This window comes from Lithobates pipiens, unplaced genomic scaffold (genome assembly GCF_037356315.1).
Source record: "Lithobates pipiens isolate NorthernLeopardFrog02 unplaced genomic scaffold, aLitPip1_a1.2 Scaffold_8, whole genome shotgun sequence".
Classification (NCBI taxonomy): domain Eukaryota; kingdom Metazoa; phylum Chordata; class Amphibia; order Anura; family Ranidae; genus Lithobates; species Lithobates pipiens.
The window spans coordinates 552,962,738-552,980,840 of record NW_027507903.1 but is presented as its reverse complement, the minus strand read 5'-3'; the positions used below and the strand labels follow the sequence as shown (position 1 = coordinate 552,980,840).

The window sequence follows — 18,103 nt, the reverse complement described above, 5'->3', positions numbered from 1 at the left end:
ATGGGACTTTTGTGATTCTGACTGGCTTGCGTCTAGCGACTGCCTTACAGAATCTAGCGACAAAAGGATTTTCCTGTAAGCGTTCATCTAGGTATACACTTAAGGCAGCTATCTGTACTTTAATAGTACTTAGGGTTAAACCCTTGTTATTATTATTATTATTATTATTCAGGATTTATATAGCGCCAACAGTTTGCGCAGCGCTTTATTTTACACCTTCCTGTAAAAACTGTAGAATATTAGCCGTATTTATGTCCCGGCTATTCAGCCAGCTATTGAATTTTTTCCAGACTTTTTTGTAAATAGCTCTCGTGACTGGTTTGCGACTCTGTAGTAAGGTCGCAATTACCTCGTCTGACAGGCCCTTACTCCTTAAGATTTCCTCCTCAGTAACCACGCTGACAGCTTCAGTGTGGCGACCTGCGGATGGTAAAGAGGTCCCTGCGACAGGAGGTCCTGTCTGTAGGGAAGTCTTAGAGGCGGACAGTCTGTCAATTGTAGCAACGTTGTGAACCACGGTCTCCTGGGCCAAAAAGGTGCTACTAGAATCAAACAGGTTTTCTCCTTGAGGAATCTTGCTAGGACCCTCGGAATGAGATGAAGAGGGGGAAATGCATACGCCAGACTGAAAGTCCATGGAGTTTGCAAGGCATCTACCGCCAGGGGTTGATCTCCTGGGTCTAGCGAGAAAAAATTGGGAACCTTTGCATTTTTCTTGCTCGCAAAAAGGTCTACCTCTGGTTCTCCCCAGTGAGCTGTTATGAGATTGAATGCCTCTGGGTGTAAGGACCATTCTTGGTTCGAAATCTTTTGTCGACTCAAGAAGTCCGCCTTGTTGTTCAGCTCCCCTTTCAGGTGAACTGCAGAAATGGATTCCAGATTGGCTTCTGCCCACTGGAGAATGCGTCTGGCTACCACCATCAAACGAGGACTTCTGGTTCCTCCTTGTTTGTTTATGTATGCTACAGCCGTCGTATTGTCTGAACGGACTTGTAGATGGTGACCCTGTATTGCGGGGTGGAAAGCTAGAACAGCTCTCAGGATTGCTGTTAGTTCTTTCCAATTGGAAGAGAAACATTTCTCCTCCGGGGTCCACTTGTCCTGGACCCAGCTTGAGCCTAGGTGGGCTCCCCAGCCCCAACTGCTCGCATCCGTTGTTAGTGTTGAAGTGATAGGAAGGACCCAATGAACCCCTTTGTTTAGGTTCTCCCTGTCCTTCCACCACCAGAGGGAGCGTTTTACCCTTGAGGGGATCGATACCTCCTCCTCCAGATCTCTGCCTTTTAATTGTTCTAACAGAAAACCCTGAAGTTCTCTTTGATGGAACCTGGCCCATTGTACGGCTGGAATGGCTGCCGTCATAAGACCTAAGACCGACATTACTTCCCTCACCGTACACTTGGGGCTGCATTGAAGAAAAGATATTCTCTGCCACAGATTCAAAATCTTTTCTTCCGGCAGTATAATTTTCTGATCTACAGACTTGATCCAGTACCCCAGATACAGGATCTCCTGTGTTGGGGTTGTCTTGGATTTCTCCTGACTGACAATCCACCCTAATCGACTCAGACTGAGTTGAGTCAATTCTAGGTCCTGAGAAAGACGACTCTCTGAGTGGGCTGTTAGGAGCAGATCGTCTAGGTAGGGGATAATTGAGACTGATTGAAGCCTCAGAGGAACTAAAGCCTCTCCGAGAACCTTGGTAAAGATTCTCGGAGAGGATGATAGACCGAAGGGAAGTGCTCTGCACTGAAAGTGGTAAACCTTTGTGTCTATCTGCACTGCCATTCGAAGAAATTTCTGGCATTCCTCCCTTATTGGAATGTGCAGATAAGCATCCCTTAGGTCCAGGGTTGCCATAAATGTCTCTTTCTGCAGGAGATTCTTTATGGAATAAATGGACTCCATCCGAAATCTCTTGTAACGGATGGAGCGATTCAGTGGACGGAGGTTCATAATTAGTCTGAATCTCCCTGACGGTTTTCTTACCACAAAGATGTGCGAGTAAAAACCGTCCCCTTGTTCCTGAATAGGGACTGGTGTCAATACTTCTTGATCTACCATTTCCCCTATTAGTAAAGGTAAGGCCCTGGCCTTTTCTGAGTGACTTGGAAGCTTTGTCACCAGAAACTTGGAAGGAGGGTTGCTGTGAAATTCCAGCGCATGACCCCTTTTTATTATATTTAAGACAAACTCGTTCGAGGTTGTCTCTTCCCATTGAGGAAGAAATTTGCTTAATCTTCCTCCCACAGGAACCCTGACGTCACTGGGGTTTGGGATCCTGATTGGGGCGGCTAAACAGTATGCCCCCTTTTCCTTTCCCTTTATGTCCCGACCAATGCTTTTTGGGGGTTGAACTCTTCTCTGATTTAGAGGGTTCCTTAAAGGGACGAAAAATTTTTCTTTGAAAATTTTTCTTTTTTGCGGGAAAGGTTTTCTTTTTGTCCGCCGTCCTTTCTAAGGCGGAGTCTAATTCAGGCCCGAAGACTAAGTCTCCTGTAAAAGGGACGCTGCACAGGCGGGTTTTAGACGCCGTGTCTCCCCCCCAGGTTTTCATCCATACTGACCTCCTTGCTGCCACTGAAAGTGCTGCAGATTTAGCCGTAAATTTAACGGAGTCCGTGGAGGCGTCAGAGATGAAACTGGTGGCCTTAAAAAGCATAGGGAAGGATTTCAAAAGCTCCCCCCTAGGAGTGCCTGCCTTTAAGTGTTCTTGTAGTTGCGATAACCAGAACTCCAGGTTTCTAGCTACACAGGAAGTGGCTAGAGCTGGTTTTAAGCCTGCCATAGAGGCATCCCAGGCCCTCTTTAAGACAATGTCTGTTCTCCTGTCCATGGGATCTTTCAGGTGGCCCATATCCTCAAAGGCCAGATCAGCCTGCTTTGAGATTTTGGACAGAGGGGCGTCTAGTTTTGGATTTTTATTCCAGACCGCCTCTGGGCTCTCATCAAAAGGGAACCTTCTCTTAAGGGATTTAGGAAAGAAAACCTTCTTGTCTGGTTCAGACCACTCCTTAAGGACAAGGTCAGAAAGCACCTTATGTATAGGGAAAACCCTTGCTTTCTTTTTCCCCAGAGCCTCATACATTTGATCATGTCTGGATAACTGAGTTTCTTCCTCCTCAATTTCCAGCGTATCATAGATAGCCCCCATTAGCTCATCTACTTCCTCGAGAGATAATCTATATTTTGAGGCTTTAGATGCTGCTTGATCCTCTTCCTGACCCGAGTCAGTGTCAGAGGATTCGGGACTAATCAACGTGGGGCTAGGCTCCCTGACCATACGGGGCTCCCCTGAGCTGGGTGTTGTAAGGCATGGTGAGGATGAGATTATAGTTGTTTTACTCGTGGAGGCAGCTGCAGCTGATCCCACGTCAGTGATTAACTCCCGGAGGGACTTAAAGGTCGACGCCATTTCCTCTTTAAAGGAGCCCAAAAACTTTGCTAAAGGGGAATCTGCCTCAGATTTAAGCAAGCTTGCAATGCATTGCTTGCATAGGGCTTTGTTAGAGCCCGAGGACAACCTATTCCCACAATTAGGGCACTTTTTGCGGCCTGTCTTGTCTTCCCTTGGCATCTCTTTAGCCTGAAAATAAGAAGACAAAAGGATTTCTTAGCGTCAGCACCATGTCCCTCTTAGAATCACCACTAACAAACAACCTCACTGTGAGTAAACCGCCACCGTGGGGTACTACAGGGCCCAGCCTACAAACACCACCACTCCACCAGAGTAATAGCATGCCCAGCAGCCTACCTGGGTTTGGCTGGTGCCTGTCTCCGCCGGAGTATCCTGGGGAATAGCCTCCATGGTCCCCCTCTGACGCTCCGAATCCCGCCGCTAATCCGGTATAGCTGGACGCTGGTCGGGCTTCACAGGCACAGCGCTGGCTCTCCCTCTCCTCCTTGTACCCTTAGAGACCCGGAACCGGAAGTCTCGGCACGCAGTGATGACGCGGTTCCGCCGGAAGTGAACGCTCGGCGTCTCCGACCCCCTGCAACGAGGAGGGAAGATGGAAGGTTCCACTCACCACTCCTGGGGGAAACCGGCGTCATTCTGCCCCTGGCCACCTCGGCACTGGAAGGAGGAGGGTAACGGGTCTGCTCCGGTTCAGCTGGACGGTACCCGAGCCAAAGAAAAAAGGTATGGACCCAAACTGCAGCCATAAACCAGGACCCGGTCCCTTAGGCTTGCAGATTCTCAGGCAGCCCCTGAGAGGGGCCTCCAGGTTCCTGGCAACATGTTCCTCCGACGGAGGAAACACAAATGACTGACCAGGGACCTGAGGGACCGCCTTTTGAACTGTGGCAATGTGTTTCCTGTGTCGATGGGAGGAGCTCCATCTCTCAAGGGCTGTCCTGGAAGAACACTTGGGAAAACCTTCTTTGCTGCCCCCCAGAACCCCCCTTTTTCTTACCTAAACTCATTCATTCCAGTGACAAGCATGAGCCCAGCAGCTCCAGGTGCTGTCTCCATCCTCTTTGGATAGATTGATAGCAGCATGAGATATTGACTCCCACTGCTGTCAATCAAATCCAGGGACACGAGAGCAGCACAGGGCAGGAATGAGCCCTGCTGTCTGTGTTAACAGACGCAGCCGCTGGACTCGTGAGCCCGCACGGGTGCCCCCAGGGAAATCGGCTCTCCGTGGGGTCACCCAATGAAGAGGAGCCAGGAGCACTGCCAGGGAACCCCAGGAGAAGAGGATCGAGGTTGCTCTGTGCAAAACCCTTGCACAGAACACATACAAACCTTTACAATCACTTTAAGAAAAAGATCTGTATACTTGCCAATTCTGAAGCCGCTACAGTTACATGATCAGTGTAGAGGAGGGACAGCCAACAATGAATGCCCCATAGTAAACCTATGGCTGACATCTTCTCCCAGGCAATTTCAGTCATTGCTGGTGATCTCTCCTCTATATGGAAGCCAGCCACTGAAGAGATCATGTGACCGCACCAGAGAGGCATCAGAATAGGCAAGTATACAGATCTATTCTTTACAGGGTTAGATAGAATAGTCTTAGAATAAGGGTGGGAGTAGGGCAACATTTGAATAATGAAACAACCTCAGATGCACTGAAGTTCTAAAATCACTACCCTCCCATTTTTCAGCCAAGAACCGGACAGCAAAGTTAGGCATCAACCAACTGTGAAGTCCTGGACTTAGAAAACCACAAAGTAGTTTATTCTAGAGATGTCAATATTGCAACTGCAAGCTTGAAGGATTATAGGAAATGCCAGCAGCCACAAGAAGTGAATAGGATACTTACAGAGAGGGTGGTGTTTGAGTCCAGCTGGTACTTGGCTCCAATGCCAAAGCGTGTGTTGTTGCTACCTGCACTCCATGCCAGGCTCACAGAGGTCTCCACATCCTTATTGACCTTTTGATAGATAGATCCTCCAAACTCAGTGCCGTCATTCCTGTGTAACGAAGAACCAGAGGAGTGTCATACAGCACAGACATTACAACTGAACTACAAAAGGTTCATGCCCCATCACACAGCAGTTTCACATGCAGCAGTGAATAACACTCACACATTTGTATGAAGTTGGAAGTCTCCTGCCATGAAACCCAGGGCAAAGTTATTCTGTGCCAATCTGGATTTGGCAGTGTCGAAGGACATCTGATAGCCAGCGAGCCACCCTTGGTAACCCAGGACTCCCCAGCCAGTGATGGTAGGACCAGCCAGGTCCAGGTCAACATCCATTCCCAAATTAGCATAGTCTCTCTTGTAGGAGGTCTTCAGCTTAGCACTCTTCTTACTGGAACAGACAAAACAGTTAACTAGATTGCACATTGCCTGTACCTGCTCACAACACTGCAGCCATTGTGTAGAACAAGCAACTCTATGACTGACACAATCAGGTAAAAATATACATCGATTCTGAACACCACCTGACTTCTATATGCAAGTTAATTATCCCTTCAATTTAGTCTGGTCATTAAACAAAGAAGAGAAAATACTCTTTTTGAAGTTAAGTTGAAATTTTTTTCCTTTTTTCTACAAATAACGCAACTCACTCGCATTCAATTATTTATTTTTTTTAAATAAAATTTCCTCCATGGAGCCTTCTTTTGAAATTGTCCCCTGGCTGTGCTGCTACATTCCTATTCTTTGTGTGCCCCCTGTGCTGTCAAGACCTGTGAAGTCCTGTAGGAGTATCCTCACCGTGCATGCCCCTGCATTGTACTATAACTCTACATGCAGCTATTCAGAGCACGGCACACACAGCCACAGCAGGCGAGGGACACTGAGCAAAAAGTCATGCCTCTCCTCATCTTACATAGCAGTATTTGACAGTGGCATTGTTTCCCACTAGCACTGGCAGTGTGTGTACGTTCTGTATAGATGCATGTAGAGTTGAAGCAAAGATGTTGCAGGACTACTACAGGACTCCATAGGTTCCAGTGGCATGTATAACAGCAATGTAACAGATCGATCGAGGACAATTGCAAAAGGAGGCTCTAAAGAAGACATACAGTCATCAAAAAAAAAAAAAAACATATCAAAATGCATACAAGTTGTATTTGATACAGGAAAAAAATACTGTTAACACTCTGAATTCAAGCAAATATTTTATTTCAGCAGCAAAACAGCTTCCCCATTTTTCTGGAGGTGATAAAACACATCTGAAGGAAGATCATGTATTTGAGTCTCTCAGCAAGCTGATTCTTCCTTCCCTAACAAGAGAGAGACATTGACAGGACGCCATGTACTAAAAGGAACGTCTATTGTTGAGACACTTACATACAGAATCAGAATTTTTTTTTGGCATTTTACAATAAATTATAAAAAGAAACAGAATTGTAGCTCACAAACATTTAAAAAAAAAAAAAAATAAAAAAAAAAAAAAATTCCATGCCCCGCAAGCAAACACCTGACCAAAAACAGCTTACATACAATACATACTGTAACTCCCAATACATTATTATTGCACAAGACCCCTAGCATTCAAGAGCCGCACAGATCGAGGAAAGAAGCTATTCTGCATCCTGGTAGTAAGAGTTAATATTTCTATATCACCTACCAGACAGTAGCAATGTATACGGAGCATTACCAGAATGTGAAGTGTCTTCCAATATATTAATCACTCTCCGATGACAACTCCCCTCCCCCAGTTCATCAATACATGGTTGACTAATTTCTGCAATAATCTTCTGTGCAGTTTTTATTACCCTCTGCAGGGCATTTGTCATGGATTGTGCATGATCCTTGCCACAAAGAAATGTGATATGTTAGCACACTTTTAACCACTTAAGCCCCGGACCATTTTGCTGGCCAAAGACCAGACCACCTTTTGCGATTCGGCCTTGTGACGATTTAACTGACAATTGCACGATTGTACGACATGGCTCCCAAACAAAATTGACATCCTTTTTTCCCCTCATAAATAGAGCTTTCTTTTGGTGGTATTTGATCACTCCTACGGTTATTTTTTGCGCTATAAACAAAAAAAGAGCGACAATTTTGAAAGATTATTGTTCCCAGGAAGCAGACCTCCTCTACCCTCTCAACCTTCATCCCATTAATCACCACTGCCTCATAGCCAATCTCTGGTACTTTCCTAAAATCAATAATAATCTCCTTTGTCTTTGCTACATTAAATTGTAAGTTTTTCTCTTTGCACCATCCAACTAGATTTTCAACATCCTGGTGTATGCAGACTCATCACCGCCCCTTATTTTCCCCAATAACGTGGTGTCAGCTTCAGTTTTAATACAGAGCTCACCTCGGAGTGAGAAACAAAATCATAAATGTATAAAAGTAAACAGAAAGGGGCTTAGCGCACATCCCTGTGGCACCCCTGTACTATGGGACAGCATTGATGAGTAACAATTACCAACTTTTACCTTCTGCTTGCCCATCACTCAGGAAATCCAAAATCCAAAGCATTGGGCTCAATCACAAAAAGTTGAGCTTAGCAACAAGTTTCATTGGCAAAATCGTATTAAATGCAGAACTTAAATCAATAAAGAGCATGCAGGCATAACTATTCTTATTTTCCAAAGGAGACAACACAGAATGCAAGGCCATTGCAATGGCATCCTCTGCAGATCTATTTCCGCTAAAAGCAAACTGGTACCTATCTAACACTGGGTGAATATGCCATTTAACGAGATGCAAAATTAATCTCGAACCACTTCATTCCAATGGTAGTCAGTCAATTTCTTTGGAGTTGGAAAAATTATTGACGATTTGAAGAGAGAAACATTAACCGCTTGCCGCCCACCAGCAGTCATATGATGGCCAGGCAGCACGGCTCTCGTTATGGGCGGGCTTTATATGACGTCCATCCATATAAACAAGGAACGCAGCGATCACGTGCATGCATCCCTGTTCCTTCGGTGGCGGCCTATCACGGAGACACCACTCACCACCGAGGGGGGTGAACAGCCATTGGGCATGGCTGTTTACCACGTGATCGGCTGTGATGAAGTCACGGCCGACCACAGATGGTACCACCCCACTTTGCAGGGCGCCTGATCGTGCTGCACGTCGGTGGCAGCGTGTTCCCGGGAACACTGCTGGTCACCGACGCTGGTAAAAGGCCATTGGCCGGCAGCTGTTTACCAGGTGATCGGCAGACGAACACTAAATGTAAACCTAGAACGGTAACGAGAAGTTACCAGATTCTCCTCCTCACACACCGATCGTGTGTGAGAAGGCGATTGTGGTAACTTCTCGTTACCGCTTACAGTGTACACCAATCACACCGATTGTGTGCGCCCCCCAAATAAAGAGTACCCGAGGAACTGTCACCAGGCCATCAGAGTACCCGTCACCAGGCCATCAGAGTACCCGTCACCAGGCCATCAGAGTACCCGTCACCAGGCCATCAGTGTACCCAAGTACCCGTCACCAGGCCATCAGAGTACCCAAGTACCTGTCTGAAGCTCATCAAGTTACCCGAGTACCTGTCTCCAGCCCATCAGAGTACAGATTTGCAGCCCATGCCTCATAGAATATACGTTGGGATGTTTGCTTTCCCACAAAATGGGGTCATTTTGTGGGAAATTCCATTGTCCTGGTGCTCAAGAACCTTCAAAGTGTGATAGGTAGGAATGAAATTAGATGTGTCATTTATGCTCCTAGAACACCTGAAGGTACTACTTCAATGTTGGGCCTCTGTATGTGGCCAGGCTGTGTAAAAGTCTCACATGTGCTATCGCCATATTTGGGAAGAGTAGCATAAGGTATTTTGGGGTGTAATTTTTGCTATATACATGCTATGCGTTAGAAATATCTTATAAACTAACAACGTTCTGTAAAGAAAAAAAAAACGCATTTTGATTTTTTTTCCATATTTTTCAAAAACTTCTGGAAAAAAATGAACCGTTCAAAAGACCCATTATGCCTCATAGATTATACGTTGATGTATTTGCTTTCCAAAATGGGGTCATTTTGTGGGCAATTCCATTGTCCTGGTGCTCCAGGGCCTTCAAAAAAGTGTAATAGGTGGTTGAGAAATGAGATGTATAATTTATGCTTGTAGAACACCTGAAGGTACTTCATTGAAGCTACTTCAATGTTGGTCCTCTGTATGTGGCCAGGCTGTGTAAAAGTCTCACCATACTCAGGAAGAGTAGCAGAATGTATTTTGGGGTGTAATTTGCTGTATGCATATGCTGTGTGTGAGAAATAACCCGATATGACAATTTTGTTAAAAAAAAAAAAAAAAAAAAAAAAAAAAAAGAGAAATTTTTTGCAAAGAATTGTGGGAAAAAATTACAACTTAAAAAAAAACTCACCATGCTACTTACTTAATACCTTGGAATATCTACTTTCTAAAAAGGGGTAATTTGGGGGGCATTTGTACTTTCCTGACTTGTTTGTGTCTCAAGAAATGACATACACTTGATGTACTGAGGGCCTGATCAGATGTGATCAATTTTCAGTGACTGGCACCATAGTTTGTAGACTCTATAACTTTCACAAAGACGAAATAATATACACTAATTTGGGTTATTTGTGGCCAAAATTTATGAAGAAAAATTACTAATTGGCAACATTTTATGACAGAAAACAAAGAAAAAGGGCATTTTTTTCACAAAATTTACAGTCTTATTTATAGCACAAAAATAGAAAATCCACTAGTGATCAAATACCACCAAAAGAAAGCTCTATTTGTGTGAAAAAAAGGACGCAAATTTCATATGGGCGAAGTTTTGAAAGACTGAGTAATGGTCAAAGTGTGAGAGCGCTAAAAGCTGAAAATTGGTCTGGGCAGGAAGGGGGTGTAAAGTGCACTGTATTGAGGTGGTTAAGGATGTCTGCAAAGGCATATTTCTTTACAACAATCCCTGGGATGTTATCAGGTCCTGCAGCTTTCCGCTCATTAACCCTCAACAACCCCAAACACACACCCAAAGCAGAGACTTTAAAAGGCATATCCCCAGGTAGTATTGGGAATCTAACAATAATCTCCTTATTTTGATGAAATGGGCATAAAACTGATTTAATCCCTCTGGTAAAGAAGCCTCACGTTTCCCCCGTGTCTGCCTTTTTTTTTTAAATAACCTGTAACTAACTGAATAGTCTTCCACATGGTCCTAGCACTAGTGCATCCCAGATCGGTCTCCAATCCTACAGTGGTTGTAAAGTCAGAAGGTTGTTTATCTTAATTATATTCTATGCATTAAGATAAAAAGCCTTTTGTGTGCAGCAGGCCCCCCCCCCCCCAATACTTACCTAAGCCCCATCTCTGTCCAGCAATGTCTTGGCCACCCGAGACACTCCCTCCTGATTGGCTGAGACACAGCAGCAGCACCATTAGCTCCCGCTGCTATCAAAGTCAGCCAATCAGGAGAAAAAGGGGACGGGGCCAGGGCACTGTGACTCAGCTTGGGTGCCCCCATAGCAAGTTGCTTGTTGTGGGGGCCAGGAGCACAGAAGAGGGACCCAAGAAGAGGAGGATTGGGGCTGCTCTGAGCAAAACCATTGTACAGAGCATGCAAGTATGATATGTTTGTTAATTTTATAGGGGGAAAAAAAACAAAAAAAAAAAAAAAAACACACAAGACAAAACAATCAGTTTAATTTATACATTTGCTTAGCCTCCCTAAACCCTACTCTTAAACTTCTCCTTGCTGCACTAGATGCCTCCCTATCATCTGATATAAAAGACAGTATTCCTGATCTGAGCCACTCACCCAGTATTGGGTACAAACGCAGTATCCAGTGCCAGCTTCAGACCCTTAGCCAACTGTATAAATACAAAAAAAAAAAAAAAATAAAAAAAAAAGGCAAGGAAGACATTAACCATTTGCACTCATGTAACACTTTCCTACTCTGTAGACAGACGTGTTGTTGTAGCTCACCTTGTCTTCCAGGGACACTTCAGTCCCCAGGGTGTTGTCTGTGTTCCACTTCTGGGTAAAGGTGATCCCTGCCTCTTGTAGTTTGTACTTGGTTTCCAAGTTTCCAGATGCTTTCCCTGTGTCAGTGTTTGAAGAGCCACTGCTGGTAAACTCCTAGAAATAAATATAGGAGGACAAGGCAGGTGTTACTTGTGACTGACCTGCATCCATTTCTGCAGGCACTTTGAAAACAGTCCACTACAATCACTTGATATAAAGCAGACTTCCCACATTTATCCAATAGTGAATGTGTAAAAACAATACAGGGGTCATCAGAGCAATGTAAATCTAAAGAGTAAGTTAAAGAAATGTCTGGCTGATAAGACAATCACTTGTACAAATAGTAGCTGGCTGTAAATGTAGAGACAGCAAAATGTACTAAAACTGGAAGAGAAACTATTCCATCTATAAAAGAAAAAAAGTAATCTTGGCTGCTGCAGGGCCTCAGTGCTTTTTTACTCTGCAAAACAGCTTATACAATCAAGCAGTTGCAGCTTCAAATCATTCCGTGAGCTACTTGTAAGTCTGAAACAATCCGCAACCCATCATCAGCTCCACTGACTACTTTCAAAATCTGCTTGCATCTTTAACCCAACTCTACTGGCAGAGTTTGTATTGCCAACTATAACTGATGCCAGCTTGTACCTCTGACATGTTGTAAGAGCTGCCACAATACAGGGGACTTGTTATTAGGATACCCACAAGTCCTCTTTACACAGCTATAGCAGTAGCGAAAAAAACAAGGGATTTTTTGTCTTACCATCTGTAGGTGTCCCAGGCCGCATGGAAAGGAGAAGAGTTCACATTACAAATAAAACACATTGACAGACATACATATATAAATATCCACTGAGCCACTTACAACCCCACTGGAGGACTTAGTCTTCAGCTCCAACTTCACAAGGCCGAATCCTACAATAGAAAGTCATCACAACAGACATTAATTTGTCTTTTGACTCTGTAACTACTCATTGACCTACAACCCAATGAGCTGGTCATTGCAGGTTCAGGTCTCAGTACCGTTTCAACAGTGGATTACAGGTACATGAACACATGTAAGTATGCGCATAAAGTGATTCTAAAGGGGTTTTTTTGTTTTGTTTTTTATAACAAACATGTTATACTTACATGCTCTGTGCAGAGTTTTTGTGCAGAGCAGCCCAGATCCTCCTCTCCTCGGGTCCCTCGTCGCTACTCGTGGCTGCACCCCTTTGATCAGTGCCCCCAATACCAAGCCACTTGCTATGGGGGCACCGGTGCATTCTCGCTTCCGAGCCCTGCTCTATGCGTTTCCTCATTGCCTGTGATTGACAGCAGTGTGAGCCAATGGGGAGGGAGAGGGAGAGGGAGAGGGAGAGGGAGAGGGAGAGGGAGAGGGAGAGGGAGAGGGAGAGGGAGAGGGAGAGGGAGAGGGAGAGGGAGAGGGAGAGGGAGAGGGAGAGGGAGAGGGAGAGGGAGAGGGAGAGGGAGAGGGAGAGGGAGAGGGAGAGGGAGAGGGAGAGAGAGAGAGAGAGAGAGAGAGAGAGAGAGAGAGAGAGAGAGAGAGAGAGAGAGAGAGAGAGAGAGAGAGAGAGAGAGAGAGAGAGACCATCCAGGGACAGCCGAGGCTCCTGTGCACATCGCTGATTGAGAGGGGGGGGCTGTGGGGGGAGCAGCACACAAAAGATTTTTTACCTTGATGCATTAAAAAACCTTTAGCCTTTACAACCAGTTTAAAAATACTAAAGGTCCCCCCTGAATTACTGTGTACAGATTGTTGCCATCAACTGCAACCATGGTGTAAGAGTTGGGATCAGAACACAGTGGTGATTTAGGGACCTTAGGTTATAAGCTCCTTGAGGGTAGGGTCGGATTTGAATGTACAATATATAGGTGTAAAGCATTGCGTAAAATTGATGGTAAATAAATTATAAAATTAATGACAGTACTGATCTGACAAAAAAAAAAAAAAGACAAAAAAAAAGTTTGACTAGGCATCTACTCAAAGCATAGGTGAAGATAGAAAAATTCTAACAGCAGTCCAAAAAAAAGTAATATAGCAATATGCTTGTGTAAATATATGTCCCTGGTCTCACTATTAGGGATCTGGCAGTTCAATAATCCCACATAAAATGTGACAGAAGCCAGACAAGACCCATTAGTGTTTTTATCAAATGTTTAGTTTACTGTTTAGTTTTACTGGAAATGCAAACATCTGGACTGGAGCATGCCAGAAAGGATTCACTGCATGAATTATGAAAATCAAATAAAGGAATAAATGTTGTGCCTTTTACCTACAAAACAGGTTTAAAAAAAAAAAAAAAAAAAAAAAAAGCGTTGTACCTGCACTATAGGCGCCTAGAGGCGATTCAGTTCGCATTGTGCGCTATATAAGTATTTCATTCATTCATTCACTATATCGTAAACAGGGCACCTGATAAATCTACCCCATCTATGCAGTGCTAAGCTGACTATAGGCACTTCATAATGAAAAGACTTACCATAGCCTTTGTTAAAAACATCACGGGCTGCCTTGCCCAGGTCTGCATAGTTGGGTGGTACGGCCATGACTCTGTAAAAAGAAATAATTAGTTAACCGACTTTTCTCTTTATCTGTTCTCGCACCTTTCTTCTATTTTTCACTATAGAAAGATCTCCTAACAGGACTAATAAAGAGAAGAATGTAACCTTATGTTTACTGTATTACACCAAGGCCTCTACCTCCTTTAACAGCCTGAAGTTGCAGAAAATGTTGTAGGCTTAAAAAAAAAAAAAAAAAAAAAAAAAAAATGGTATACTTGGAGTTAGACCTCATGTACACAAATGCTTAGTAGGTCCTGTGTGCTGCATGCACATATGGCTCTCCTCTCTGAACATGAATGTGCCATAGGCACCTGTGCAGGTAAGCACTGATGCAGAATTCATCAATATTTACCCAAGTATGGCTGTATACATCTTTTTTGCTGTATGGAAAACGGAAGAAAGACTGAAAAGCTAAAAAAAAAAAAAAAAAAATGCTATTTTCTTACTGCTATTAAACATATCCAATACCAAAAAAAAAAAAATATCAAATTTCCTCAAACTTAGGCCAAAATGTATTCTGCTACATCCCAATAAGTGCATATCAATTGGTTTGTGTGAAAGTTATAGCATCTACAAACTATGGAATATATATATACTGGAATTTTTAATGAATACATTTTTTGTTGTTGTACGAGTAATGGTGGTGATCAACGACTTCTAGTGAGACTGCAATAGTGCAGCGGGCAGCAATCTGACATCACCAGTGACACTAATACAGTGATCATACTATACACTGTCACTGTACTAAAGACGCTAGAAAGGGTTTAACATCTCTGGGTAATCAAGGGGTTATGTCCCTAAGAAGTTAGTGTGTGTGATATGTGCTTCTTTTTACTACATATCTGTTTGTTCCTTCTCCCCGCTTTGCACTCTGAACCCGGGAGACTGTGCCGATGTACAGATACGCGATTTTGCCTGTACAAGTGGGCGGCAAGCGGTTAAACAATAGCCAGAAAAGAAATGCAAGCAGTGAAAAATGACATGCCCTCTAACAGTGGGTGGATGGGTCGAGGGATGGGATATTCATGAAGTACTCAACCCCCCCCCCCCTTAACACTACAACCCCCCTTTATATGTGTCCTCAGTTCCTCTTCACATCACAGCCCCTTTACATTAACCCCTTGCCGACCAGCCGTCATACTGCGGCAAGTCGGCTCATTACCGTGAATCTGTGTAGCTGTACATCAGTCCCAGCCATAGCAAGCAGGCACGCATGCCCGGCCGCCTGCCCGCTGCATGATGTCTGCCGGCCACCAGCGATGATAGCTCCACAGAGAGCCAGAACAGGGATCTGATAATGTACACAAACAGATCCCTGACAGGGAATTACTGAGTGATTGTCTGTTCCTAGTGATTAGGAACAGCGATCTCCCTGTACTCCCAGTCAGTCGTTGTCCCCACAGTTAGAAACACCTCTCAAGGAACACATTTCACCCTTTGATCATTGCCAGTGTTAACCCCTTCCCTGCCAGTGTAATTTATACAGTAATCAGTGCATTTTTATAGCACTGATCACTGTATAAATGTCACTAGTCCCAAAATAAGTGTCAGATCTGTCTGCCGTAGTCCTGCTAAAAATTACTGATCACCATTACTAACAAAAAAAAAAAAAAAAAAAAAAAAAAATTATATAACATACAAAATGCCATAAATATATCCCCTATTTTGTAGACACTATAACTTTTGCACAAACCAACCAATATATATGCTTATTGCAATTTTTTTTAACCAAAAATATGTAGATGAATACATATTGGCCTAAACTGATGAAGACTGTTTGTGTAGAGTGTCGCACGACCGCGCAATTGTCACTTAAACTAACGCGTTGCCGTATCACAAAAAATAGCCTGGTCATTAAGAGGTGAAATCTTCCATGGCTAAAAAGTGGTTAAAGCAACGGGGGCTGCTCTGTAAAGGGGGCACTGTAATGCAGGGGGGGGGGGGGGGAGATGTGATGTGATGTAAAGGGGACTGCACTATAATGATTACAATGCAGTCCCCTTTATATTATAGTGCCCCTAGCAATCACAGTGGCCCTGCAGTCTGCCCCTCTTTCCTCTCCAGCATTCCGCATTTCTAATCTCTGCCCTGTGCAGACCACAGTCGTCGCTCACCTCCTGCTATGCAGTCAGTCTGGTCATCAACAGATCATGGTTGGGGACCCCTTTGTTAAAGGATGCTGAAATTAACAATTACTGGCCAGATTGCCAGGTAAAAATTAAGAAAAAGCTGAAAAAAAACAAAAATAATGCAGCCACCACATCCAATTATTGGTCAGCTGCATAATAATACATTTTTACTTTTGGGTTTAATACCACTTTAATTTCTCATTGCTGAAACTAACCATTAACTGCTAACCACCGTTTAGTGAACGGAATATCCAAACTCACAAAAGGCCTCACCTATCATTTACCCAACTATCAGTCGGTGTCTTCTATCTAGAATGCCTTAACAAAAAGGAAAGGCAGAAGCAGCTGATTGGTTTTATTTAGGATGCCCAAAATGTTTGCCTCTCCGCCACAGAGGTGACCTGCCTACAGTGATGGAGAATTTATCTTCCCCATCTCCTAAAAAATATTTCTCATACAATCAACAGGCATGGCCGTGCATGTAAAGCTGTAGTCACATGACCACTTAAACTAATGGCATTCAGTGACAGACCACGGCTTCCATTGTACAGATATGTTATCCCTCCTCGCCACATGAGATAGTCTGGACTAAGCCTCTTACTTTTTCATGATCTAATCCATTTAAAAGATCAGAGTCCACTCAGCAGGCATACAGTACAATTTCTACACAAAACCGACCAGAGGAAATATGGCTTCATTCACCATTAACACCTCTGAGAGGTCTGCCTGTGCTCCTCACTGCAGCCAACCAGATTCACTCTTTAACCACTTTAGGTCTGGAAGGTTTTACCCCCTTCCTGACCAGGCCATTTTTTGCGACTTAGCACTGCTTTACTTTAACTGACAATTGTGCGGTCGTGCGACGCTCCACCCAAAGAAAATGTTTGCGTTTTTTCCCCTACAAATAGAGCTTTCTTTTGGTGGCATTTGATCTCTGCGGTTTTCAATTTTTTGCACTGTAAAAAAAAAAAAAAAAAAAAAAAAAAAAAAAAGACAATTTTGAAAAAAAATAATAATAATATTGGGATTTTTATAGCAGCTTACCTGTAAAATCCTTTTCTTTGAAGTACATCACGGGACACAGAACCATAGTAGTTAATATGAAGGTTATAGGCCACCTTCAGGTGATGGACACTGGCACGCCCCAAGACAAAAAGTGCCCTCCCTAAATAACCCCTCCAACTACTGGAAGTACCTCAGTTTTGTAGCCAAGCAGTACACGTGTATAACAAAGAAGGGAGGGACCTCTGTGTCCCGTGATGTACTTTAAAAGAAAAGGATTTTACAGGTAAGCCGTAGTAGTTACTATGTGGGATGTCCCATAGCAATGGCAACTGGAGGGAGGGAGACAACAAAAAAGTAGGGCATTAAGAGACTAGAGGACTTATACTGCAGCCTGCAATACACTGCGACCAAAGGCGATATCCTCATGACCTTTTACGTCAATCTGATAGAATCCAGTAAATGTATGGACTGAAGACCAAGTTGCGGCCTTGCAGATCTGACCCATGGAGGCCTGGTGATGCACTGCCCAAGAAGCACTAAAAGGCTTTGATGGAGTGCGCTTTAACATGAAAAAGAAGAATTTTCCTCTTTAGACCATAAGCTTGAACAATCACTTGACGAATCCATTTGGAATAGTAGATTTTGACGCTGCATGTTCTCTTTTTAGGACCTGCTGGCAAAACAAAACATCCGGGGGAGGCTCCTCCTGGCTACCTGAGCTGTCTTGGGGGCACGGGTGTTCGGGTAAGTCCCTGTGAAGTGTTTTTCTATATTGTAACTTCATACTCTTCCCCATTGTATCTTTTTGACCATATACTACTTTTTACTACATATCTAATTGTGATCTCTATATATATTCCTAGACATATGTATTTCCTGAGGAAGCTGAAAAGCGAAACTAGTCGAAATACGTCATTTTCTACACCAACTGTGGACCATTTGTATTGTTAAATGTTTTTATATTTAAATAAATTGATATATTTTTTACGTCCGTTTTTTCAATGTTCTATATCCTGTAAATTGCACCGTAATAGTCCCCCCGCTCTTT

The 18,103-nt window shown here is 43.7% G+C and overlaps 1 protein-coding gene across 1 annotated transcript in view; it reads right to left on the bottom strand.

Moving 5' to 3' along the window:
- VDAC3 (voltage dependent anion channel 3) overlaps window positions 1-18,103 on the bottom strand; it is a 47,822-nt gene that overhangs the window by 15,806 nt on the left and 13,913 nt on the right. Inside the window, exons 2-7 of the mRNA XM_077469926.1 lie at window positions 13,840-13,910; window positions 12,222-12,271; window positions 11,321-11,473; window positions 11,153-11,205; window positions 5,536-5,763; window positions 5,271-5,421 (exon numbers count right to left, since the gene is read on the bottom strand). Of these exons, the coding sequence (XP_077326052.1) occupies window positions 5,271-5,421; window positions 5,536-5,763; window positions 11,153-11,205; window positions 11,321-11,473; window positions 12,222-12,271; window positions 13,840-13,906 (702 nt within the window). The 5' untranslated portion in view covers window positions 13,907-13,910. The remainder of the gene's footprint in view (window positions 1-5,270; window positions 5,422-5,535; window positions 5,764-11,152; window positions 11,206-11,320; window positions 11,474-12,221; window positions 12,272-13,839; window positions 13,911-18,103) is intronic.